General features: G+C 45.4%; 1 protein-coding gene across 1 annotated transcript in view; it reads right to left on the reverse strand.

Annotated features, from left to right (window-relative positions):
• The window catches only part of POU2F3 (POU class 2 homeobox 3), an 80198-nt gene that overhangs the window by 34147 nt on the left and 19296 nt on the right, over positions 1–26755 (reverse strand). Inside the window, exon 2 of the mRNA XM_053367342.1 lies at positions 19332–19366. Within this exon, the coding sequence (XP_053223317.1) occupies positions 19332–19366 (35 nt within the window). The remainder of the gene's footprint in view (positions 1–19331; positions 19367–26755) is intronic.

The following is a 26755-nucleotide window of genomic DNA, read 5'->3' on the forward strand; positions in this document are numbered from 1 at the left end:
GGTTTTACCGAAGGTCCATCATTTAATCCATCATATATTTTTTTACAGCCACCAGTGGAAAATGCATGCTTATTATCTCTTATTGCCCCCAGCAGCTGGTCTTCAGAGGTAGATTTCCATTTGGATCCCTTCCAGTCGGGATTCAGGCCTCATCATGGGACTGAAACTGCCTTGGTCGCACTGGTTGATGATCTCCGGCGGGCTAGGGACAAAGGTGAGAGCTGTTTCCTAGTTCTGCTGGATCTCTCAGCGGCGTTTGATACCATCGACCATAACATCCTTCTGGACCGTCTTGAGGGGCTGGGAGCTGGGGGTACTGTCATACAGTGGTTCCGCTCCTTCCTCCTGGGCCGTGTTCAGAAAGTGGTGGGGGGGATGAGTGTTCAGACCCCTGGGCTCTCACTTGTGGGGTGCCTCAGGGTTCTGTCCTCTCCCCCATGCTTTTCAACATTTACATGCAGCCACTGGGAGAGATCATCAGGAGGTTTGGGCTGGGTGTTCATCAGTATGCGGATGATACCCAGCTCTACCTTTTAAATCAGAACCTATCTCTTTTAAATCAGAACCAGTGAAGGCGGTGAAGGTCCTGTGTGAGTGTCTGGAAGCGGTTGGAGGATGGATGGCGGCTAACAGATTGAGGTTGAATCCTGACAAGACAGAAGTACTGTTTTTGGGGGACAGGAGGCGGGCAGGTGTGGAGGATTCGCTGGTCCTGAATGGGGTAACTGTGCCCCTGAAGGACCAGGTGCGCAGCCTGGGAGTCATTTTGGACTCACAGCTGTCCATGGAGGCACAGGTTAAATCTGTATCCAGGGCAGCTGTTTACCAGCTCCATCTGGTACGTAGGCTGAGACCCTATCTGCCTGCAGACTGTCTCGCCAGAGTGGTACATGCTCTGGTTATCTCCCGCTTGGACTACTGCAATGCGCTCTACGTGGGGCTACCTTTGAAGGTGACCCGGAAACTACAACTAATCCAGAATGCGGCAGCTAGACTGGTGACTGGGAGCGGCCACTGAGACCATATAACACCGGTCTTGAAAGACCTACATTGGCTCCCAGTACATTTCCGAGCACAATTCAAAGTGTTGGTGCTGACCTTTAAAGCCCTAAACGGCCTCGGTCCAGTATATCTGAAGGAGCGTCTCCTCCCCCATCGTTCTGCGGTCCAGCTCCGAGGGCCTTCTGGCGGTTCCCTCACTGCGAGAGGCCAAGTTACAGGGAACCAGGCAGAGGGCCTTTTCGGTAGTGGCGCCCGCCCTGTGGAACGCCCTCCCATCAGATGTCAAAGTGATAAACATCTACCTGACATTCAGAAGACATCTGAAGGCAGCCCTGTTCAGGGAAGTTTTTAATATGTGACATTTTAGTGTATTTTTCATCTTTGTTGGAAGCCGCCCAGAGTGGCTGGGGAAACCCAGCCAGATGGGCGGGGTACAAATAAAAAATTATTATTATTATTATTATTATTATTATTATTATTATTATTATTATTATTATATATTTCATACAAACATGGAGGTTCCATTTAGCTGTCAGCTATTAATAAAGTTATGCTCCTGAAAGTTGTCTAACGCCCTTTTAAAAAGCCACCCAGGTTGTAAAAGGATTTTATTTTAGTTTGCATACACTCCCAACAAATCTGAATGAAATAAATCATGAAGGGTTTGGATTGCTTGGTGAGTTAATATATTTACATTAGGCACACTGCAAACACTGTTGGCTACAATCGGATTAAAACGAGATGCGTTCAATCTCTTGAGAATATTTTGGGCTCCTCTAATGCATGACTTCTCCAGGTAAACTGTTCCGATCTAGAGCCAAATTTGAAAGTACTTTAGTTTTCATCTGAAAAGGCAGATTATAGTTTGTAGAAACTTTCCCTGTGGTGTCAGGCAATAGATTCAATTTAAGCTCTTGTCAAGTTATAAACTTTTGGCCAAAATGAATAGAAGGGAAAGAATGAAAGAGGCAGAAAGTAAGTAAGTAGGAATTAACAAATTGGATGAGTGTAAGAGAGAGCAGATAATAATTGCCGTTAAAACACGACTAAAATGATCCCTCTGGTTACGTGAACAAAATATTTGGCTAGGAAATAAATTAACATTTCCCCACTTGTCCTATTTCCTTTTACGCCTCTGTTTCTGTTTTATCAACACTTTCTTTCCATGCTGCCATTAATCAAGGACAATCTACCACCATCCTGCAGCCTGTGCATCTGTCTTACTAAGCAAGGAGCCAATTTGTCCAAGGTCATGGTAACTGTAAAACCAGAAACATCAAATGCATCTACAATTCTGTCCTTGAAACATTTGACGGGCTTCAGTTAATTGACACATAAAGAAAAGAAGCAACATTGCCCTGTTCTCTGTAAAGTTAGTTCAGAGCCACAAAGGAACCTTGAGGATGAAAACCCTGGAAGGTGCCTCTAAATATCACCTTTTACCTGAAAAACAATACATATGTAACTTTGCTTTCCCATCTTGTATTGTTTTAAATCTTTGATCGCCACCTTGGAACAGGTGGAAATGTCGGGCTTCGTAGAAGCAGAAGAGACTTTTGCTTGTACAAGACAGAGATCTAGTTTTTGCTGATTCCCACCTAGGCATGAAAGGCTCTGTCAATTTTGCTACTCTCACCTTCCCATTTTCAATTTAGTTCTCTGCATATTGCAGAAATTTGTGATCATCTTTTTAAAGGGAGAAATTCACCAGCTTTTTAGTGCAATTTCCTCCTAATTAATACTTTTTTTATTTGCAAAAGAAGATACATAAATTTATTTTTAAAAGCATCTTAATGCCCAAGGGTAAAAGATTATAAAAGGGGGAAGTGCACCAAATCACCTCTCCTTTTTACAGTGGATGTGAGAGTCTTCAGAGAGAACTACACCACCAACCCACAAGACTGAGAATATTTCCCCCTTATTCTGCATTCAAAGCAAGGGTGCTATTGCAACCCCTTCTGCCCAGTGCTCTATTGTTGTGCATTTCAAAGGATAAGTCATGATCCTTTGTCTACCACCCTCTTTCCCTAGTCACCAACAATCTGGACCATGTTTCAAATGACAATTAGGATCTCCCAGCAGTCTAAGGAAAAGCTAAAAGGTTATACCTTTCACCCCTTTGTCCCTTCTGAGCTCGAAACCAAACTCAGAAAAGCATGGCAGGCCCTCCTTCGTAGCCACCGCTCCTGAAGATCCGAAAGAACACCCAAGGCTTCATGTGTTCTTGTCTAAAGCCAACTCTCCAGGGCAAATCCAAACCAGTCACCAGGTGTAGGGAGAAGTATGTCAGCTACTGGAATGATACCCTCGGTTGCCCATGAACAGGACGGTCCCAGTCAGCACCAGGTGCAGAAGAAGCGCAAGTTATTTCCAAACGGAGATCAATTTTTTAGCGGCTGCCAAAACAGAAGTGTTTGGAAGCGGTCCAAGCCAAAAGGGGTGTGTCCCTTGCAACCTAGCTACGAACATCATGAGAACATGAGGTAGGGTTGGTATTGCAAGCTGGTTGCCAGTTTGGGCTGTTTCATTTCTTTTCAGCTTAGCATCGCCCTCCCTTGTTCTCAGAATTTTCGTGATAAACTGGCAGGCTTAAAATAGCAAAACAGAACCCGCCAACCTGAGAAACAGATCCTGTCAGTTTCGGCTTCTCATTTCCCCAACAACTAATTTCAGATCTCCGCATTCCTGCAGCATTCCGAAGTTTTTTATTTTATCGTCGTGAAAAATTCTCTGAATTTTAGTGCTAAAAACACCTTTCGACATGCAGTTTTGTAGTACAGTGGTACCTCGGGTTAAGTACTTAATTCATTCCGGAGGTCCGTTCTTAACCTGAAACTGTTCTTAACCTGAAGCACCACTTTAGCTAATGGGGTCTCCCACTGCCGCCGGGCCACTGGAGCATGATTTCTGTTCTCATCCTGGAGCAAAGTTCTTAACCTGAGGTACTATTTCTGGGTTAGCAGAGTTTGTAACCTGAAGCGTATGTAACCTGAAGCGTATGTAACCTGAGGTACCACTGTAATGTCATCATTTCTCATACTAGAATGCGTTTTCCATATGCGATTTCCACCAACATATGCAACACTTTTTATGCATCCTTTCCCCTAATGTGCATTTTTTTCATACACATTGGTTGGAGAACTGCATTGCAAAATTTGGAAAAGTATGAATTTTGGAGGATAGCTGTGTTTCAGTTTGCATACACATTTGAGAATTAGGTAATTCCTTTTTAAAATGCAAACATGATTGAAAACACCACCACCCGTTCCTAGTTGCTGCTGGTTTCTAGAGCTTTTTTCCTGCCTTCCTTCCAAGTCTTGCTGATCGCTGCCAGTTATTATCAATGAGAAATGCAACCAAACCACAAAAGGCTGGATCCAGAGCTGATCTTCCCACTCCTTCTCAATATTCAAGTTGCCTATGCAGATCCAGAAGAAAATTCATATGCAGATTACTGAGACAAAGCTCCAGATCTTGTTAAGCTTCCCGGGGCTTTGTCTGACTTAACACCAAAGTCAAATAAACCAAGGTGAACAGGAACTGGAGAAGGTTCTTTTTCCTACAGTGCCAGTCACACGCGCCAGTATTTTCTGCAAGAGGATAAGTCTGTTGCTAACAGGGGCACTGCTTCCTGCCCTGGAAAAGGCTCTTTTGCCTTTAATATCCGAATGTATTCAGTGCAGTGCTAAGTGTAAGAATTTACACCCCCCATCACCTCTTCCTGCTCTGCACCCCCAACACTTATGGGGATATTTGGGAAGGGACAGTGAGGTGCATGTACAGAGGAAAGATCCATTGTGCAAGTTACAGAGTTGTGGTTTTAAGAATATCTGCTTGGCGTGTAGCAAAACTTTGGCTCATGTTTTTAAACTGACCCATCTCAGAGGGGTTGGTTTTAGGTGAACTAAGCCAGAAGCATTTACAGGAGTTTGTTACCTGCATGGGAAAGCAAAATTTGCACTTTGCAAGCTCATTGCTCGAGTTGTGCTTATTAACCACAGAAAATATTATGAAAATTTGGGTTGCTATTAAGCTAATTGCCTCTCTTTTCATTTCCCTTTCCATAAAAAACTTTTACAGTTGCTTGATGTCGGCTAATCTGTTTGGGAATCTTTGACTCGGGTGTTAATTGTTGTTAATTTTCTCCCTTTCTTGTTTCATTGCACTGGATAACCCCTCATCTTAGATTCTGTAAACCGATAGGATGTCTTCTGCCGGTTACCTTGGGCTAAGATATTTCTTAAAAAGAAGCTCTCAGAAATGAGAAAGGATGAAGCAGTCAGATATTTTCAAATTTCAGAATCCCCACCCATTTACAATCTTGCCAGAGGCTGGCATTACTATATAATGAGGTGCATTCAAGTTTACCTCTGTTCATCTGCTAAGCTGCCTACTCCCTATACATTCTGGTAGGCCATAGGTTTTCAACCTTTTTGAGTCCCTGGCTCCTTAACCAACTGCATTCTTTCCGTGGCACCCATGTGGGGCTCAGGAGCCCAGGGATTTCACCCCTTGCCTGCAGAGCTGGCAGCCTCTCACCCTTTTTCGAACACCCTCCCTTGTGGAGTGTTCCCTCAGCCTCCTCTCCTTGGGAGTCCTCCAGGCAGCCGCCGCTGCCACCTCTGAGCTGCGACCCCCTGCCCCAGAGAGAGGTGCCTCCTCACTCTGCCCCACAGGGGCCTGGGAATAGGATGCCCCCAGCCTTAGTGCCCCAACAGAGATTGGCCAAAGGTGAATGTGAGGCCAGCACCTTACCTTGGGAAGCAACAGTGGCAGCAGTGGCAGTGCTGCCAAGCCTGCATAGTGGAAAGGCTCCCCTTCAGCACTAGGATCTCTGCTCCCAGGCAAGCTTTGCACACAACAAGCACAAGAAAAGCTAGTGCATCACCTGCCTGCCTGGCCTCCTACTTGCCTGTCCATTCCCAACAGCAAGGGTTGGTGGACAGAGGCCAGTGTTGCCCACGGCACCCCTCACCACCATTCAAGGCACCCCAGGGTATCATGGCACACTGGTTGAAAACCCCTGTGGTTTTACTTTACTGTGATTCCTTTTTCTGTCATTTTCGCTTTTTAAGTAGACACCTCCATTCAGTCTGGAGAACATTGTCAGGACTGGAGTCCTCAGTGCTGATGGATGGTTGCAAATCAATATGTAAAGCAACTTTAAAATGATAACTTTGTAAAAAAGAATATTCCCAGCCTTTGTAGTCAATAGATTCACCCCCACTGACAAACTGGAGATCTATAAATCATTTAAAAGGAAGTAATATGTGCAGGTGCAGGAAGCAAACTTTTTCCAAAGCCAGATGGGTTTTAACAAGTTGGTCTTACTGAGTGGCAGATCAGAAACACAGAGTACAGCTGTGTGAGAGATTTCAGGGGTTACAAGATTCATGTAAGACTGCCACAGAGACTGTGGTGTCTTTAAGATATATGGTTTATTTACACACAACTGCAGCCTTAACTCTGGAGGAGTTCAGAGCATTGTACTGAAAGCGGGTTCAGTCTCTCTCATGGCTGCAATGTTGGATGCAACACTGCCAGGCCCATAGTGCTCTGGTCCTCCTTTTTCCATCCTGCAAACAACTTGCCAAATGCAACCAACTCTCTTTCAACTTGCATCACCACCCACTCCAGTCCTGCCCCTCTCTCCTGAAATTCTATCTTTTGTGTCCCGCTAGCTATCTCTCAGCTCAGGACAGGACAGGGCTCTGCACCCTTTGCCTTGTTGGTGGCTTCCATCCTGTCTTTGTTTGCTTAAAGGACTCGGCCATTCAGGTTGGCTTGGACATGGGAAGACCAGTTTGGCCTGTATTGTACCATAGTGTCTGGCATCAAGAAATTGGAAGGGGGAGTCCAGGCACCCCACAAATTCATAACAATATTGTCTTAGACGTGCATTGTTTTGTTTTTACTTGGAGGAAGATTTTTATATAAAGGAGCAACCAAAAATGTGCTCCTCCTTTCTAGCCCCCTCATCCTGTTTCTAAGTACAGAGCTAGTGTGGTACAGCAGTTAGACCAGTACTTGGAAGAACCAGGTTTCAAATTCACTCCGCACAGCTGCAAAGCTAACTGGGTGAATCACTGTCTCTCAGCCTAACCTACCTCACCAGGGTTGTTACAAAGGGAAAAAATTGAGGAGAGAGAAGAGCTAGTTGCAGTCCTTTGAGGAATGGAGGAACACAAACCTAAGAAACAAATGCAGCAAATTGGCAGAATGGGCTTGTAATGCTTCAGCATGCATGTTTTTGGATGCCCAAAACTCATTGCCTGTAGAAAATCAGCACAATGAGTATGCTGCTGGGATAAAACCTAGAATCACAGAAGCATAGAACTGTACAGCTGAAAGGGACCCAAAGGCTAATCTCGTCCGACCCCCTGCAATGCAGGGATCACAGCTAATCACAACCTTTCTTTTTGTCATGCTGGATTTCTGCTTGCAGAGAGCTCTTTTTTGTGTGGATTCAAATCTGGAATCCATCATCTGCATCTGAAAGCAGCGCTGCCTGTTTGTCAGTTTCATCCCCAATATTATTCTCTTGCATGTATGCAGACCCAAAAGCACCTGTTAAAAGATCTGACTTTGGGATCTATAACCCAGCAGGTGACACGGCCTTTGTGGGAAATGAATGGGCAAGAGGAGATCACATGTTTGGTTGCTCTGCAGAAGCCTAATCCAGTTTCCGGGGTCACCTTGGCACATGATCGATGGGTATCTCGTTTCAAGGCTGATGAGAAAAAAACCCCAACTAAACAAAAACAAAACTTGAACAACAAATGGTGGGTGATGGAAAATGATCAAAGCTCACTTGCATAACCCGTTTGGAGGTGTTTCATAAACATTTCACAAGACAGGAGAGTGATGAAGAAGGAACATCTCCCAACCTGCCTGTAATTACTCGCTCCAGCTTTTCCCTTACCTATAAGGGCAAAGGAAAGGATAGGAGGACGATTACGTCTAATAATGATCACGAGAAGAAGAAAAAACAACCCTGTGTTTTGTAACTGATCTATAAACTTTTGGCACAAAGCTGCTTCATGAAGACATCCTGCAGACACAGCAGTGCTGAGGCTGAGCCCCACAGGAACCAGATGAATGAATAACAGCACATCAGCAGGGCTCCAGTGGGAGGGACAGAGATGCGGGCGGAGATAGTCAGGTGCCTCTGGCCCTGTCAAACCAACTCGAATGTCTCACTTACAAGTCTTTCTCATAAACAGGAGGCCAGCTCCTCTTGCTTAATGTCTTGAGGACTGATGAAATTCTCCCAAAAAGTTCTTGGAAATGGCAACGGCTATTTTGCAGCCTCCCTCCACCCCGCAGCCTTAGGCTGTTTGCTGGAGAGCTCCCACACTCCATTTGTGGGATCTGGACCACATGGCACACTCAGCATCCCCTCCTTGCTACTTCAGAGGCTGCATGCCTCTGAATGTTGGTTGCTGAGCATCACAAGTGGGGAGAGGGCTGTTGGGTTCACCTCTTGATTGTGGGCTTCCCAGGAGAGGTCTGGTCTTTTGTTAGCCACTTTGAGAGCAGGATGCTGGATTAGATTTCCCCTAATATACATATTTTTGGTCAGGTAAAGGTAAAGGGACCCCTGCTCATTAGGTACAGTCGTGACCGACTATGGGGTTGCGGCACTCATCTCGCTTTACTGGCCGAGGGAGCCGGCGTACAGCTTCTGGGTCATGTGGCCAGCATGACTAAGCTGCTTCTGGCGAACTGGAGCAGTGCATGGAAACACAGTTTACCTTCCCGCCAGAGCGCTACCTATTTATCTACTTGCACTTTGATGTGCTTTCGAACTGCTAAGTCGGCAGGAGCAGGGACCGAGCAATGGGAGCTCACCCCGTCGCAGGGATTCGAACAGCCGACCTTCTGATCGGCAAGTCCTAGGCTCTGTGGTTTAACCCACAGCGCCACCCACGTCCCTTTTGGTCAGGTATTTCCCCTTAATAGCATTCGTTTTATATGTTCTTTTCATGATTTACAGTGGTACCTCTGGATACTAACGGGATCCGTTCTGGAGCCCCATTTGCATCCAGAAGCAAACGCAGCCCGCAATTCGCTGCTTCCATGCATGCATGTGACGTCATTTTGACCGTCTGCACATGCGTGAGCAGTGAAACCCGGAAGTAACGCGCTCCTTTACTTCTGGATCGCCATGGAGTGCAACCCAAAAGCGCTCAACCTGAAGCAACTTCAAGCCAAGGTATGACTGTATATGTAATTTTGTGCACATTTTACCCTAGTATATGCATTTTGGTACACATTACTAGGGCTGATCCAGTAGCCAGGTGCTTCTTATTCCAATTCTCATTCAAAATGCCAAGATAAACCAGAGAAGAAGATGAGCTTCTGATCAGCTTGCACACTCCAGAAATTCATGCACCACAAGCAGAAAGCAAACACTCTTAGGGAAAGGGGTTTGTTGACAGAGGGGGGAAAATATATATTGAGATGACTCATGCTAGCCAGCCAAATCACATGCCATAAAAAAATTATCCCACTTCTGGGTCAATGGGAAATTCAGTCTTACGCCCACATATGGGAACTGACCAGGCAGAGCAAGTGAGCAATAATATTAGCATCCAGCAAATATCTGATATGCTTGTTCAGCTGCAGATTAATAACAAAGAACTAGATAAGGCTGATTTGGCAACTGGTAGGCCCTCAAACTATCCTTTCCCAGGGCTAAGGATGTGTGACTCAGTAAATTTCGGTTGCTCTGAATTTTTCACTGTCATATGGTACACCTCTAAGCAGCAAAACCAAGCTGACGTCATCTGTCCCACCAGAAATATAGAACATGTACTTTCTGTATCAGTCTCTATAGCCATAGCAGGTGCTGTAACTCTCCAACAGTTTGACTTATCCCTGAAGACACACTCTTCCATTGTCTCCCAAGACAGACGAATGCCAACATCAGTCTAAAGTTCAGTTCTCCAAATTTCTACATCAGTTTTCTTTAAAAAAAAACCCCAAAAAACAAACAAACTACAAACGTTTGTCTTGAAAACCCACCAGTGTTTTAGTGCAAATTGCTCCAAATATACATATGCTTTTATGCAATTTTCCCTAATAGACACATTTTATTTTTTTTGGTAAGGCATTTCCCCCTAATATAATTCCGATGACTTATATGGATTTTTTCTGCACACTTTACCTTACTATATGCATTTTTGTACATAATGCTAGGCTGGAGAACAGCACTGCAAAACTCAGAGAAGTATAAGTTTTGAAGGATGGCTGTGTTTCGTTTTGCATACTGCTTTTGCAAAGTGTGGATGGGGAAATTTCCCTTTAAATTTGAATCAAACCTCTCCTGATTTTTCCCACTTGATTTATTTCTTACTATTTCTGTTAGTTTCATCTTTATAAATTATATGAAGAAGGTAGGTTCCCCAAATTACAATTGGTTTAGTCCAGATTAAAAACTCCACAGGTAAACAAATTGTCTCTCCACAAAGTTTTAAATGGTTACAGACAACCAAAGATATGAGATTATAGGAATTGTATAGTAGTTGAAGGAAGTCCATCTTTTTTCTTCTTTCTTGATATTTTTATTTTCTCTCCCTCCTCCCTCCCCCCTTTTTATTTTTTGCATTTTTCTTTTTATTATTCATTTTTTGGTACATGTTAGTTAAGGTAATTTGTACTATTTGTATAACTGTATTCCTTTTTGTATGTATGTAATATCAATATTGCAAATAAAATTTCAAAAATAAAAAACCCAAATTTGAATCAAATCATCTCCTCTGTCCCTAGCCTGCACTCTGTGCAACAGCCTAAATAAATCTAGATCCTTCATGGACACAGCACAGATTGGAATCTACAACACAATTCAAACATGCACACAACACTGCCTCTTCGGGATAAACTTTATCCTACTTTTCTGGGGGGTGGGAAGAAACATGGAACCCACCCTGCTCCCATCAGTTATTCATGGGTTTCTGCAAACATCATTTCTATCTTGCCATGATGTCTACATTCTACCTCCACTCTCATGCCTCCTGCATCGTGCCTCTGAATGGCAGTCACCGGGAATGGCAGGTGAGCAGAGTGATGTTGGGCTCATGTCCAATTTGCAGGTTCCCCCAGGCATCTATCTGGTCAGCTACTGTGAGAATGGAATACAGTGGTACCTTGGGTTACAGGCGCTTTAGGTTACAGACGCTTCAGGGTACAGACTCCACTAACCCAGAAATAGTATCTCAGGTTTGCTTCAGGATGAGAACAGAAATCGCTCAGCAGCAGCTGGAGGCCCCATTAGCTAAAGTGGTGCTTCAGGTTAAGAACAGTTCCAGGTTAAGAACGGACCTCCAGAATGAATTAAGTTCTTAACCCGAGGTACCACTGTCCTGATCTAGGAGGCTCATCTTATGTTCTTATGCAGCTGCTCAGAGAACGGAAGGGCAATTTGGCATGACTTAAGAGATGCTAAAAAGGGACGCGGGTGGCGCTGTGGGTTAAACCACAGAGCCTAGGACTTGCTGATCAGAAGGTCAGCGGTTCAAATCCCCACGATGGGGTGAGCTCCCATTGCTCGGTCCCAGCTCCTGCCAACCTAGCAGTTCAAAAGCACATCAAAGTGCAAGTAGATAAATAGGTACCGTTCCGGTGGGAAGGTAAACGGCGCTTTCGTGCACTGCTCTGGTTCGCCAGAAGTGGCTTAGTCATGCTGGCCACATGACCTGGAAGCTGTACGCTGGCTCCCTTGGCCAGTAAAGTGAGATGAGCGCTGCAACCCCAGAGTTGTCAGCGACTGGACCTAACGGTCAGGGGTCCCTTTAGCTTTAAGAGATGCTATGTCCAAGCCGCTTGATCAAAGTCACGCTGGGGAACTCTGGCAAGGTGGGGAGTGCAGATTCTTATGCGCACACATAACCTTCCCACCTTTTATGTCCCCCCCTCCAACCCCAGGAAAGCCATCCTATGTAGAGATGTAATACAATGACCATTGCTCACCAATAATAATAGCTTTTCAAGTACCATCCCTGCAGGTATTGACATGCACAACTGACCAGATGGTAAAATAAAAACATAAACAAAAACAAAAGATCAGGAGTAAGAAAGGCCAGCTGCGTAGCCACCCGTGGGGGTGGGGTGAGCCACCCGTGGGGGTGGGGGCAAGTCGCCTAAGGGGGCAGGTTTTTCTGGCAATGCTGGGCCCACTTAAGGGTGGCCCACTGATGATGGCACCCTGCAAGCCATACACCAACCTGTGGTTGGACAGCCCTCTGGAAGCTGCCGCCCAGTGCAGACCCCCCCCTAACTACGTTACTGAGAAAGGCAACTTGTTTCTCCCGTAGCCCAACAACCGTTAAAAACTGAGGCTGAGGTGAAATGACCCAGTTCACCTCACCCAGTTTTGGTGATAATTCAGAGGACCTGCAGAGCAGTCTGAAAATGATGTTCTACTCAGAATAAGCCCATGAAATACTGCCCTCACTCTGAGTTGGCTTTGTGATGTTGTCACACAGCCAATATGAACTGGCTATGTAGTACAGTGACACCATCAAACTGGATTTAGATTAGTTAGATAATGTAGCCAGCAGGACTTGGTGGCCCTTTTCTTTTTTAGCTGACACCTGCCAAGAAAGCATAGTCATCACGGCTAGTAGCCTTTGATACCTTTCTCCTTGAATCTGCAGGTGGGCAAGAGCATCTACCATACCCAGCTTCCCTAAGCAGGTAAGAAGTTATGATCCCCTCACTTCCCCTGGACCTGGGAGCATCCCCTTTAGGTAAGGTTTCTAACTTAATTTGCAACCAATTATGCATTTGCTCATTTTTTAGACATTGAGGTGTGTTTTTTTAATTTGAATAAACTGGGCACCACAGTTTAAGAAGGATATTGACAAGCTAGAATGTGCGCAGAAGGGGGGCAACCAAGATTATTGAGGGTCTAGAAACCAAGCCTTATGAGGAATGGTTGGGGGAGTTGGGTCTGTTTCCCCTGGAGAAGAGAAGACTGAGAGGTGATACGATGGCCATCTTCAAATATCTCAAGGGTTGTCACATGGAAGGTGGAGCAAGTTTGTTTTCTGTTGCTCGAGAGGATAGAACCTGAACCAAGGGATTCAAATGCCAAGAAAGGAGATTCTGACTAAACACCTGGAAGAACTTTCTGACAGTAAGAGCTGCCAGACAGTGGAATGGACCACCCTGCAAGGTGGTGGAGTCTCCTTCATTGGAGGTTTGCAAGCAGAGTTTGGATGGCGACCTGTCAGGGGTTCCTTAACTGTGATTCCTGCATTGCATGAGCCTTGGGGTACCTTCCAACTCTATGATTCCTTGACATGCTGGATGTGTCATGTTTAAGGACACCACTGGGACCTGCCTCTTGTGCCATCACCAGGGGCCATCACTAGGTCTCAGGTGTGGGCTCTGAAATTTCAGGGTCTTGGATGTTCTTGAGCTGGCAACCCTATTGTGTGATACAGGTGGGATGCATGTCCTTTCCAAGGGCTTCCCATTGGAGCATCCAGTTGTCAGAACAGGACACTGGGGCAGATGGGCTTCTGGCCTGCTGCAGCTGTGCTCTTATGAGCAAACAGTAAGGGAAGTCTGTTGCCTTCCTACCCTTTCTCTGAGCTCCTGGAAGCGATCAGATTGGCTACTGTGGGAAAGAGGATTCTGGAATAGGTAGGCCATTGGCCTGATGGATCAGGGATCATCTGATGTTCTTATGAGATGAGGCCCTGGAAGGGCAGAGTGAAACTGGGACCAGGCAGAAAGAAACAAGCAAGAGGGAGATCTGATGCAGCAGCCAACGGAACACAACAGAAGATGACAAAAAGCAAGCAAGCCTCAAAAAAACGCTTGAGGGCAACAAGCCCAGAGCTCACCAAATTAAAAATCGGTTGGCTCACAGCTGGCTCGTATTGGAGAAGATTAATTAAATGCACACAAGCTTAGTACTTAACACCTTCAAAGGGGTTCAAAGGAGTGAGAGCCTTGCGGTGGAGGCTGGGAAATGCATGTCAGGAGACAGGAATGGTATCAGCTCTGCCATACAAAGCCTGTTTTTTGGAAGGCCTCCACTTTTGGCTCAGCCAGAGAAAAAAGTCAGGGCACCCTGATCACCTAACTTAGTGCCCTGCTATCTATTCAAATTCTGCGTCAAGGGATTGCGACAGGACGGGAGGAGGAGAGGATTCTGCAACCGGTGTAAGTAATGGAAGTGTAACCGATTTGCATCGTTTGAGAATGCAACTTTATAAAAGCCCTGCTGGATCTAAAGGAGAGTCAGTCCAGTCCAGCTTCCTGCTTTCCATGGTGACCCATCAGATGCCTTTGGAAGCACAGAAGCAGCTGTTGTTATTCCTAAGTACACTACCTCTGAGCATATGACTTCCATCCAGACCTCATCATGACTAACAGCTGCTGAAAGATGTCCATGATATGCCTAATCTCCATTAAAGGACACAAATTTGCATGCATTTGTTCTGCATTTTTATCTATTTTGCATAACATATGCTGGTTTTGTTAGCCTTGGGGAAGGGCTAGGAGTTACTGGGGCACTGAAGCTTCCAGCCACTTATAATCTTATCCAGCCATCTCTTTGTTTTCCCCGAGCTTTCGGCAAGCATTCTTTGCTGTTGCCCTTTCACTCATACATTTTCTGTCCCAAGGGCTAGAAACTTGGTCTTAAAAAGCAGAGAGAAAGAAGCAGAGATTTCCAGGAAATGTAACTCAGTGCCAATGACCAGACTGTGGACATTTTCTCTTGCAGAACTGCAGCAAGCACATCATCTTGCTCAAAGGAGGCACTGCGCTGTAATTTTTTCTGCTCAACATTGCCCGGTGTGGACAGCGCAAGGTCTACCAACCCTGCAGACATCACTGTTCTCACAGTGGCCAATGAGATGCAAGGAGGACCCAAATGCAAGAGCACTCTCCCCTTCTGAAGTTATTCAGAAGCATTACTGCCTATGACTGTAGAGGCAGAGCCATCTTGTTTAGTTTCTCCTCTTTAAAACTCTACTCTCCATCTCAAACTGCAGCTGTGCCAGCAACTGACTACAGGGAAGAACTCTGGCTGGGGAGTCAGGTTTGGACCAAAACACTTTAGTTCTCTGTGTAACTGTTTTATGTGTGATGAGCCACCAAACTGAAGGTTACAGCACCTGCCTAGACAGTGTAGTACCCTCGGGGCTTGGAATAACCTGACTGACAACTGGATTCTAACAGACAGTAAAGACTGTAAGAAGGTTTCCTGAGCTCTGGGATGCTCTTGTATCCCTCGGTCCTGATTTCTGGCTTGCTGCTCAGTCCTGCCTTTTTTTCCAGCTCTGACACACACTTTTGCCCTGACTGCTAGCTCTTGGTTCACCTCAAACCCACAGTCCAGCCTGGATGCCTGGAGATGTCCTGCTCTCGATTTGGTCCCAGCTGAGCCCACCCATGGCCCCAGCCAAACCCTGGAATTGCAGGGAAGTAGCTGGCAAGCAGCATCAGAGAATGTATTTGGCACAATGGAGGATGACTCTCTGGCATAAGCAGCCTGGTTCTTAGCCCCAGCTCCACAAAATGAAAACAGCCTAAAGCAAATGGAGCAAACCCCCAGGGAGTTTCAGACTATATTAAAATAATAAAAATAAAAATAAAGCATTCACACAGCGAGACCTGTTTGCTGAGCACCTGGTTCCCTGCCCTGATGGGCTGCTCCCACACTCAAGAAACTCATCTCCCCATCTGGAGAGAATGCACTGCTACTTGTTTACATCTGTTGCAGCAGATACCTGCAGTGGCCTGCCCCCCCTCTCTCTTTCTCTCTTTCTCTCTTTCTCTCTCCTCCCCTCATGGCCACACCTTTATTTTGGTTCTACAGCATGCAAATTCTTCACCATCTGCTTAGGACTGCTGGGAATAACCTCCCAGAAGATTGGTGCTTCCTTTCAACCTTTGTGACAAATGACAGATCTGCCTCTCTTTCTATCTGCAAATCACTCCCAGGACTGGCAATGCGGAAGAGCGAGGTGTCAGGCAACCGCTTGCTGGATTTCCTCCTCTCTGAGCCATTCCACCACCCTTTACACTTCCTTCCCAGAACATGCCATGGTGGAAAACAGGCTCACAAACGACATTGCAACACCTCTCAGCCTAACCTACCTTACAGGGTTGTGTAGGGATTAAACCAAGAAGAGGAGAACCATATATGCTACCATGAGCTCCTCAGAGGAAAAGGTGGGGTGGAAATGGAATAAATAAATAAGGCTCATAAAATCCAGCATCCTTTTCCCACAGTAGCCAGTCAAAGACCTCCAGGAAACCAGACACAAAGCCAGTGGCCATCCTCTGTTGTTTCCCCGAAACAAGAGGTCTTCATGGGTACGCTGCCTCTCAGCAAAAGGTCTCCATATAGCCATCACTGCCAATGGTAGCCATTGGCAGGCCAAACCTTTTGTGTGCATGCTAATTTCTCTAATCTGCTTCAAAGGTTCTCTAAGGCGATGGCAATAGCCACAGTTTATGACGAAAGATCCTGCAAATAAATAATACATCTTGGATGAACTAGTCCCCCCCCCCCCAGTGTGTCCTGAATCCACTGACAATCTGCTTCATTGGATGATCCCTGGTTATAGCATTGTGGGGGGGGGGGGAGAGGAAGAACAAAAAAAGATCTTTCACTTTCTCCCCCACTGACCCTCCTGGATCAGGCATCTCAGTGCCCCCATCCCACCCCGCAGGATACCCCCTGCCAGATTTGAGGGGGCTGCCGGCAGCAGCAGTAAATAGTTATGAGCTGCCATTTAAAATTTCTAACAATGCTAGAATTTCTAAAATTTCTAACAATGTCATATTTCAAAAAGTTTTGTACAAAGTTGTTGAGCTTTTTTTGGCAAAATTGCAAAAAAAGAAAAGAAAAGAAAGAAGACTTTTTGAGCTAGTTTTAAAGAAAATTGGCAACAACAACACTGCTATCATGGGTTGCCATACAGATGGTTTTTCCTGGATATTTTGCTGATTTACTCCTGGACACTGATTCCCACAGCAGTATTCCAGGTATGTCCAGGAAATTCTGAACGTATGGCAACTCTAGCAATGTCCCTGATGTAGAATCACTCAGGTAAGGAAGGATTGAACTAAATGACCCTTGTGGTCCTTTTCAACGTTACAATTCTGTGACTCTATGAAATCTGTCCATTTCAATTTCACATTATCCCCAATCATTGTTTTTCCAATTTCTACATTGCGGTTGGCATCTGTCTGTCTCGGCAAACAATGGAAGAGTGTGCCTTCAGGTGTAAAGTCAAACTATTGGAGAATTACAGTGCCTACTGTGGCTGTACAGACCAACACAGGAGAGACATGTTTGGTTGCAGCTGGGGCAGATGAAAGTGGCCAGTTGTGCTGATTCAGTTGCACCATGGTGTTTCATCTTTCTGCGCTCCTCCCAGTGATCATTCCTCCTTTAGTCACTGCTGTGGATGTACGACCTGACTGCCTGTCTCCAGGCAGTACAGTCATCTGCAAGGGATTCCCACATATTGAGGTTCATGCTGTCAGACATAGTAATGTAGAGCTGGTCTGCCAATGGGCCTGGTGCCTGAAGCCAGCTCCCTGCAGAGCATGTCCTTGGGGATCCTGCCATCTTGGACATGTGTGCAATGTGGACATGACCAAGCCAGCATAGATGTTGCTGAGACAGAAGTGTGAGCATGCTGGGAATGTGAACTTGGGAGAGCTTATCTTTGTTTGAGAGTGTGTCCTGCCATGTGATGCCCCAAATCTTCCTGCACATATGGAAGGCATTGAGGCATTGCTTCTGGCAGGTATAAGTTGCTCCCCTCTCAACACGTAAGTTTAGTAGACCTTCATATTGGTCTTTACCACGTGCCTAGGAGTTGATGGTGTTCTCATCAAGGGAAGGAGAGAGATCCAGCTTTCCCAGACATGCAGAGTCTGGACGCTGCTAGCTGCTGTGTCAGTGACCATGTTTTCCCTCTAGTACAGTTCTTGATAGTGCTCTGTTCATTGCTTCAACTGCTTGCTGTTGTCTGTGTTAATCTCTCCAGACAATGTTTCTAGCAGTGCAGTTTTCCTGACTGTTCATCCAAAGGCTTTCCTCATGCCTTCATACATTTCGCAAGTGTTGCCAGTACCAGCAGTGAGTTGAGTACTCTGGGATAGCTTTAGCAGGTAGTGACTTAAGTTATGCTTTCTGTGAAGTGTACGTAACAGAACTTGCACACCATTCTCTTGAAACTGATGTCTATTCAGTGTTCTTAACTACATCGCTTTGGAGCATACAAAACAACTCCTCCCCAGTGTTTCTCCCATGCACCTTCTCCAGAGTGACCCTAGGAGTCGATCCTCTGTGGCTGACTCACCTCCTTTCACCTTGATTGGCTCCAATCAGTACAAAGAGTGAAAACAGATCTTTGTAGTGGCCCCAAAGCTCCCCCTTCATGCTGATTGGACAGCTCTAAGGTGCTGAAAAGAGGGACCCTGCTGCAGAAATAGTAACAGGGCTTTGACTTAACCCTTGACCCTGGAGCATTCTCCTAGAAAGACCTCACTGGCATACTGGTTTTGTATCTATAAGGAAAATTGGGAGGGACTACTGAAATATTCAACCCCCACCTGCAGTCTGAAATGGCACATCCCATCAACAGATAAATCATATGGGTCTTCTGCTGGTTTACTTTAGCCCTGGGCTTTATCAAGAGTATCTCTGCAGATGCTTTCCTGTTAACAACATCTGTCAAACGCGTCATGGCCATTTGCAGGTGTGTTTCCTAATAAACAGCCGCTTATCTCCGAGTTGTGCATGAGTCAACGCATTGATACATGCCGAGATGGCAACTCGAAGGAAAGTTAACAAAAGCTTCATTGATGATGAATCCCAGCCAGACTCCTGTCTGATGAACTTGCTCACGTCTTGAAAGATGCTCAAGTGGAAAAAATCCTAGATTGGGATCAACTTAGTTTACCCTCCAGACATGGCGAAGCGAAGCTTGGCCGGCGTTCGCTCTCTGTGGGTGGAAAGCTTGGAATTGTGGGATTGAAGAGCTGGAAGGGTCTTTGGATGCCATGAAGCCTAAGGCCACATTCACACTATACCTTGACCCATTTAATAGAATAACAGAATAACAGAGTTGAAAGTGACCACCCTACGGTCATTGAGTCCAACGCCTGCAATGCATTTTAAGCCGATATTGTGAACATAGACAACAGGTACTAACTCAGATGTAAAGCACACAATTAACATCTCGCCTCTCTTCCATGCTCCTTTGAGATTTGGGTCACATGAAAAAAACAAAATACCAACAAAGCAATGGTATGTGGCACTATGCATCTGCACGAAGGGCATTTACCTGTCTGCTGAAATCCAGTCCATTTCGTTCATTTCCTGTAAATGAAATGAAAAGGGAGGGAGAGATTGAGAGAGAGCGTAAGATTAGTGAAGACTGTTATTTTAACAAAAGAGCAAGTGCGCAAGTCCTCAGCTAAAGGCTGCATTTATCTATTAAAACCTGTCACAGCTCAGGACCTGGGTATCTAAAGCACCTTATTTATTTATCTCTTTGCTTGTTTGTTTGCTTGCTTTTATTATTATTATTTTTAAAAACCCACTTTCAGAAAAAAGCTTTTAGGGCTGCGCAGGGCTGCCTGCCCCCCCATGAGGCAGGGTGAAGCAGCCACTTTGGGCAGCAGAAGCCCCCAAGCTGACAACAACATGGGAGCTCTGCCCAACCTGTCACCTCCACTGAAGCGGCAGCAGCACTGACATGGGTGTCCATTTCCAGTGAGATGTCAGAGATATTTCTGGTGAGAGCTTGGTGGATCTAGTTTGGCTGGTGGCGTAGCCATGGTAGGGTGACCCTTCTCATTTTGCCTCCTGCCATTGAGGTGCAGTGGTGTCTGGTGCCCATCAGAACTGGTAGGGTGGAAGGCAGGGAGGCCAACAGTAGGTGGCACCAGAGCTAACAGCAGAGCCAACTCTAATTCTCATTTCAGCCTCATCTTTCTCCCTGCTTAGTTGTAAAAGGGCAACAGTGAGATTAAGGAAGAGGAAGCTGACAGGCAGGGCCACCCCTTGGACTCGTTGCAAGTAAGAAGGCAGGCAGGTGGTGGTGGGTTTTATTAGGTAGTTGAGGGACGATCTTAACTATATTTTATCCCTCTACCAACCCACATGTGTGGGTTAACATACAAAAAGGATCAACTTAATGCATGCACTTAAAAGCACAAAAAGCTTAAGTCCCTTTTTAGGCAATTTAAATGAAAGCACAAGATTTTGCCATTGGGCTGATCACCCCCTTTTGTTACTGAATACTGAAAAGTAAGTTTAAAACATATACTTTGCTCACAGTCAAGCATTCATCTTAGCAACAGCAGCATTAAGAGTAAATACAGGTCAAATACTTGTGTTTACAGCAAAAACAGCTTCAGGCATGTGCCTGATGCTGGAGTAAGAAGAGGCCTGGTTGGCTGAAGAGAGAGAGAAAGAGAGGAGGAGGAGGAAAAGGAAATATTTCTTTGCTTCTTCCTCCCAGGAGAGGAGGGGAAATGACATCACACAGAGCCTTCTCTACCAATCATATTTATATGGTCTGAGTCTGTCTATCAGCAATATGACTCTATGGTTTTAACCCCTTCACGTGCTAACTAGCAAGAATATGCCTTGTTACAGTTTGTGCATCTCCCACAAAAGGGGTGCTGAAGTTGGTGGGAACAGCACCCCATTTGCTCCAATGCACCAGCCTCCAGTGCAAGATCTTCAGAGGCCCTTTACAAGGGTTGACCTTGTTAATATGCCACCCTGTGTGAGGCACCAGGCTTTGGAAATGAGCCATAAGGCTCTGGCAGAATCCTAGAGCCCTCCCTTCTCCTTCCCTAAACCTGGTATGCACTTGCCCAGCTTTGAGAAGGAGGCATGAGTCCTCATGCCCTCTTCTGGAAACTGGGCAAGCACTTATCGGGTTTTGAAAAGGTGCCCACCTTGGCTGTGTGTCCAGTGTCCCTGTAGAGCTTGCACTGCCCTAAATCCGCCTCGGCCTTTTATCATCTTTGAAGAAATCTCATTCTCACACATGAAATGGGTCATCCTAACTGGGAGATGCCAAACTAATTACTATTTATCCCTTTGGCAGAACACTCTGGGGGAAAAAAATGCTCCATGACTCTTATCTCAAGGACTGATGCAACAAACCTGCTATGTAAGTTCCACTGAGGTGATAGCGGCTGTCGAAGGACTTGCCCAAATGGGTTTTAAGGAGAAGGAGGGGTGTGAATCTGGCTCGCCAAAGGACAGAACCCAACACCCTACTCACTGCTCCAGCCTCAGTGGGAAAACATGATCTAATTTATTGATATTCATAGTATGGTTTTGCATCCCAGAAGTGGCACTCAGTGACACTTACGGCAATTAACCATTCAATGCACTCAAACGACATTAAAATTAAGAAATGGATAAAAATCTGAATAGCACACTGACAGAAGTATATGCAAACCTCCCCCACATTATCAGAGCAGTATAAAATGTTAGTCCACATCATCCTTGCTGCCCAGTCCTGTCCAGTTATTGTTGGGCTCTACTTCCCAACAGCCTTAGACAACATGAGCAATGTTTTGAAAACCCCAGCATAACAACAACAACAACAACAACAACAACAACAACAACAACATGACAGAGGAAAGCAGATTAGGTGAAAATCTGGGCTGCACCTGCCCCACACAGATCTAAGTTTCAAGACTCATGTGTACTAGACCATAATGTTTTCATTAATGTATTTTCATTTATTCATATCCTGGTTTTCAGCCAAGTTTGGCTTCCAATATATGATCAATACAATCTGAAGAGAAACCAGTCTCCTGGAGATGCCATTGGCTATGAAACTACGTCACCAGAGGTCCTAAGAGCCATTTTCATACATAACGATGTCTGGACAGTTTTATCCTAAAGTATCTGCTACTATGGGACATGGGTGGCGCTGTGGGTTAAACCACAGAGCCTAGGACTTGCCGATCAGAAGGTTGGCGGTTCGAATCCCCGCAACAGGGTGAGCTCCCGTTGCTTGGTCTCTGCTCCTGCCAACCTAGCAGTTCGAAAGCACGTCAAAGTGCAAGTAGATAAATAGGTACTGCTCCGGCGGGAAGGTAAATGGTGTTTCCGTGTGCTGCTCTGGTTCGCTAGAAGCGGCTTAGTCATGCTGGCCACATGACCCGGAAGCTGTACGCTGGCTCCCTAGGTCAATAAAGCGAGATGAGCACCGCAACCCCAGAGTCGGCCACGACTGGACCTCATGGTCAGGGGTCCCTTTACCTTTACCTTTTACCTGCTACTGTTTCATTAACTGTGTTGTGTTCTGATCCATATATACAATGCACTTTTTCTATGCTAATAAAGGAGATTGATTAACCTAACTTGATCAATTCAAATCCACAAAAAGGTACACAGTATTAGGTAGGTGTGATGGTCTTTGTGGCAGTTTTCTCTGGAGCCTTGCTGTTGATGACCCAACTCAAATTCCAGGCTATAACCTTCAGAGAAGTCTTCTGCAAAATGTCGCCCTCTGGATGTTTTGGACTACATCTCCCATAAGCCAGAGCTGATGCAAAATAGAGTTCCAAACATCTGGAGGGCACTGGTTTGGAAAAGGCTGCTTCAGTGGAAAGGAGCAGAAGCACCTGTCGATGGACTCAGGAGCTGATGGTGGCAAAGGTCTGAACCAAGTTGTCCCTTTGTTGGTCTGCAGAATATTCTAGTCCCTGGGTGACTCAACAGCCCTTCCCCAATACCTGCATACCAAAACCCTCTGCCACTGCCCCCATCAGATCGATCCAGGACAAGACTCAACAAGCAAAACCCAACAAGCAGGGCAAGGTAGTGGAGACAAGGAGAGGAGGGTGAAAAAAAAGGTGGGAGGCTGCAAGATTACGATCAGGGTGCTTTTACAGCTGCCTTTTGCACAACTCACTGAATCTGGCAGATAGCATTTTGAAAACAACTGTGTAAACAAAACTTTGCATTGACAAACAACATCAGTGGGAAGCTGCCATAGACCTCTTCAGACTACTTACGGCTCTAGTGCAGTATTGTCTGCTGTGATTAGAACCAGCTCTCTGCAATCTCTAGAGGAGATCTACCTTTCCTGTCTCCTGGATGTGCCATTGGTAGAACCTGAGACCTTCCTGCATGTAGAAATGTGCATTCTACCACTATGGTAGAAACACACAGCAGATTGCAAAAAGAATTGGTGCAATTGACTGGGAATGTGCCTCTGGGTAAGTAGTGTATTGAGATGAATGGGATCCGACTAGGGTGCACTCCCATTAACACCTCGCTGGATTATCAGGGCACGAGCCCTTGCAGAAAACAATGGGTAGAAAACCAGGTGAACAAGCTGTTAAAGAAACATGCCATTGACTATGGGAGCAATAGACCTATGAATACGCTGCATATGCATGGAAGTACACAAATGTCTCCAGGGAGGATCAGTGATCCCAAACAAACAGCGGCCAGTGCTGCACACGCAGAGCTGTGCCCAGAGGCCCAGCATGCCCCAAGAGGCATGGCACACCTGCTAGCATTTTGAAATGCCAAAGAAAACTGGTACCATCCCTGAAGCTGCCTCAGCGGGATCTTAACTGATAAGGCAGAGTAAGAATATAGGGAACAAATGCATGCACATGTACATACCATGAACTCTATCATGGACTATGATGGAAGCGAAGGGAGCAGATATATAGTTATGCACTCAGAAGAACTTTGCTTAATAATAATAATAATAATAATAATAATAATAATTTATTATTTGTACCCCACCCATCTGGCTGGGTTTCCCCAGCCACTCTGGGCGGCTTCCACAGAGACCAAAAATACATTAAAATGTCTCATATTAAAAACTTCCCTGAACAAGGCTGCCTTAAGATGTCTTCTGAATGTCAGGTAGTTGTTTATCACTTTGACATCTGATGGGAGGGCGTTCCACAGGGCGGGCGCCACTACTGAGAAGGCCCTCTGCCTGGTTCCCTGTAGCTTTGCTTCTCGCAATGAGGGAACCGCCAGAAGGCCCTCGGCGCTGGACCTCAGAATCAGAACGATGCTGGTGGAGCATCGTCAGAACGATGGGGGTGGAGACACTCCTTCAGGTATACTGGGCTGAGGCCGTTTAGGGCTTTAAAGGTCAGCACTAACACTTTGAATTGTGCTCGGAAACGTACTGGGAGCCAATGTAGGTCTTTCAAGATGGGTGTTATATGGTCTCGGCAGCCGCCCCCAGTCACCAGTCTAGCTGCCACATTCTGGATTAGTTGTAGTTTCCGGGTCACCTTCAAAGGTAGCCCCACGTAGAGCACATTACTGTAGTCCAAGTGGGAGATAACTAGAGCATGCACCACTCTTAACACTATGTGGGTGATGTGCCCTGTAATGCACTGGTCATGAAGGGGCAAAACATTGCATGGCGCTGCCTTTCCATCCCTGTGGTCCCCCCCCCCAAAATGTGTGGCTGGAAATGAGTGTGTATCACTCCTGCTGCTGTTTGAATAGTGGTGGTGACGGGGAGCAGCACCCAGAAAGAAACGAGAGAGCTTTGGAAGGGGGTAGACATCTCAAAGAAGCAGATTAGATCCTGCCGTAATTCAGATCGCAATACCAAAAGGCACATTTGAGGGCAAAGAACACAAAGCTCAGCATTCACTGAAATGGATGGGGGGCGGGTGGGGGAGCTTGTCACTGCAGTTGTGGTTGTTGCTCTGTTTTATTTATTGTGTAGATCAAATTTTCATTGTGATATATAATGTGTGTGGTTGGGGGTTTGTTGTTTTCCTTTGTTACTATATTCTTTGTTTTTTGCATTTTTATATTGTAGACTGTCCTGCAATCCTCGGATGAAGGGTGCTATAGAAATTAAATTTAAAAATTCTTCTTATTATTGATAACCTTATTTCTGTAATTTTGAGTTGCTTCTCAATATTATGTTGTAATGTTGTAATCTGCTCCGGAACCATAAGGTGAAGGGTAGCTTGATAAACGACAACAACAACAATAATCTGTTGCTGTTACTTATTCTGCCTTTTCTCCCAAAGGAGCCCAGGGCAACAAACACACAAACGTTGAAACAACTGAAACATCCAAAAGCAACCCCGCCACTTCTATTCTTTCCAGCTGAGTTTGTGTGGGAGAACTTAAGAATGCAAGAAGACGGATTAGACTAAAGGTCCATTTAGCTCAGCATCCTGCTTCTTCCAGTGACCAAATGAATGTGTGTGAGGAGCCCAGAAGCAGCAACCAAAGGCAATAGATCTCTGAACCTGGGCGATGCCATCATGACTAGTAGCCATTGAATGATCCATTTCCCATTAATTTTTGGTCTGACCCCCTTTCGAAAAGTCCTCTAAATTAGTGGCCATTGCCAGATCTTATGGCAGGAGCCAGAAATGGCTTGACCAAACCTGCCCACTCCAGAAGAATGCTGCCTGGCCCCCTATTTGTCAGCCCAGGGTGCATCCAGGTGACCTGTTTATTGAGCATGCACCTTGATTTGTTTTCAGGGAGATTAGATGATGGGGACTATTTCAATTAGCATTCCTTCCAATTTACTTGTATAGAGGTTAGATGAAATTGCATAGAACGCTGTCTATACTTCCCAAGGCATTTACCCATCCCTTTCCTTGTCACAAAATGTCCAACCTGGCGTGCTTCTTACGCAAGACCTCCCAAACAACTAAAACTGTGCAACCTGAATTTGCAGGTGTGATTAAATCCCAGCTGAAAACAGAGGAGGGGAGTGGGAAAGACAATCTGAAGCAACAGAACTTTATGGGAAGCTACTCTAAGTTGTAGGGCCTAAGAAGCTGTCTCCCATCATCCCTCACTCCCTTCACCTTCAAGAAAACTGATTTGATCACTTGTCATTTGTCAACAACAACGACAAAATGGAAAGACATAGCTTGCAGAAGGTAAAGAGGAAAGAGGTAAAACTGACTAATTCTAGTCTATATTTCTATTCTTTCTTCTCCATGTGTTGAGGTATCTGGACTCTTAGAATTGACTGGCCCCTACAGAAAGTTATTTTTGGACCACCACAGAGTTTATTTGGGGTCTTGGGCAAAACACCGCTTTCCTTTTAAGCTAAAACAAAGATTTCCCAAGGGAAACATGTGTACCTAGAATGCTTCTAAGCACTGCATTCATTTTTGAACCAGCACCTACAGCTGAGGCAATCTCCCACCTCTGTTGTGAGATGCGAAAAGCAAGAAGCTTCATGAAATGTCCAGTCTTGCCTGACTCCAGGCTACCAGATGGGTATAAACGCCAGGATAATATTTGCATTCAGTGAGAATCTCTCGTCTTTTCTAGCTCAGCTCAATGCCCCCCGGGGTTCCAAGAAAGCCAGGCCAAATCTGGACCAAAATGCCAGATGCAGAAATGATTAATCCTCTTAAACAGCTGCATGATGTGTGTTTGTATGAGAGAGACCTAATTTGGCAGTTAATTTTAAAAAAATCTGCTAAATTAATTGTACCAGCATGACAGCGGGGAAAGTAGTGCCAACACTCAAGTCTAAATTTGCAGAAAATTAAAGACATAAATAAATCTGTGTATTGGTCATTTGAGTGCTAATGTGCATTGAGTTCCTAAGGAGCTAAATGGATCTTCTGTGTTAGGAGACATTATGCCTTTGAATACCGGGAGGGATCAATATACAGTGGAAGGCTGTTCCCTCCATGCCTGGAATATAAGTTTCAGTCTCAAATAACCTGCTTAAAAGCTATTTTTGGAAACTGAATA

Source organism: Podarcis raffonei, chromosome 15 (genome assembly GCF_027172205.1).
Source record: "Podarcis raffonei isolate rPodRaf1 chromosome 15, rPodRaf1.pri, whole genome shotgun sequence".
Lineage (NCBI taxonomy): Eukaryota > Metazoa > Chordata > Lepidosauria > Squamata > Lacertidae > Podarcis > Podarcis raffonei.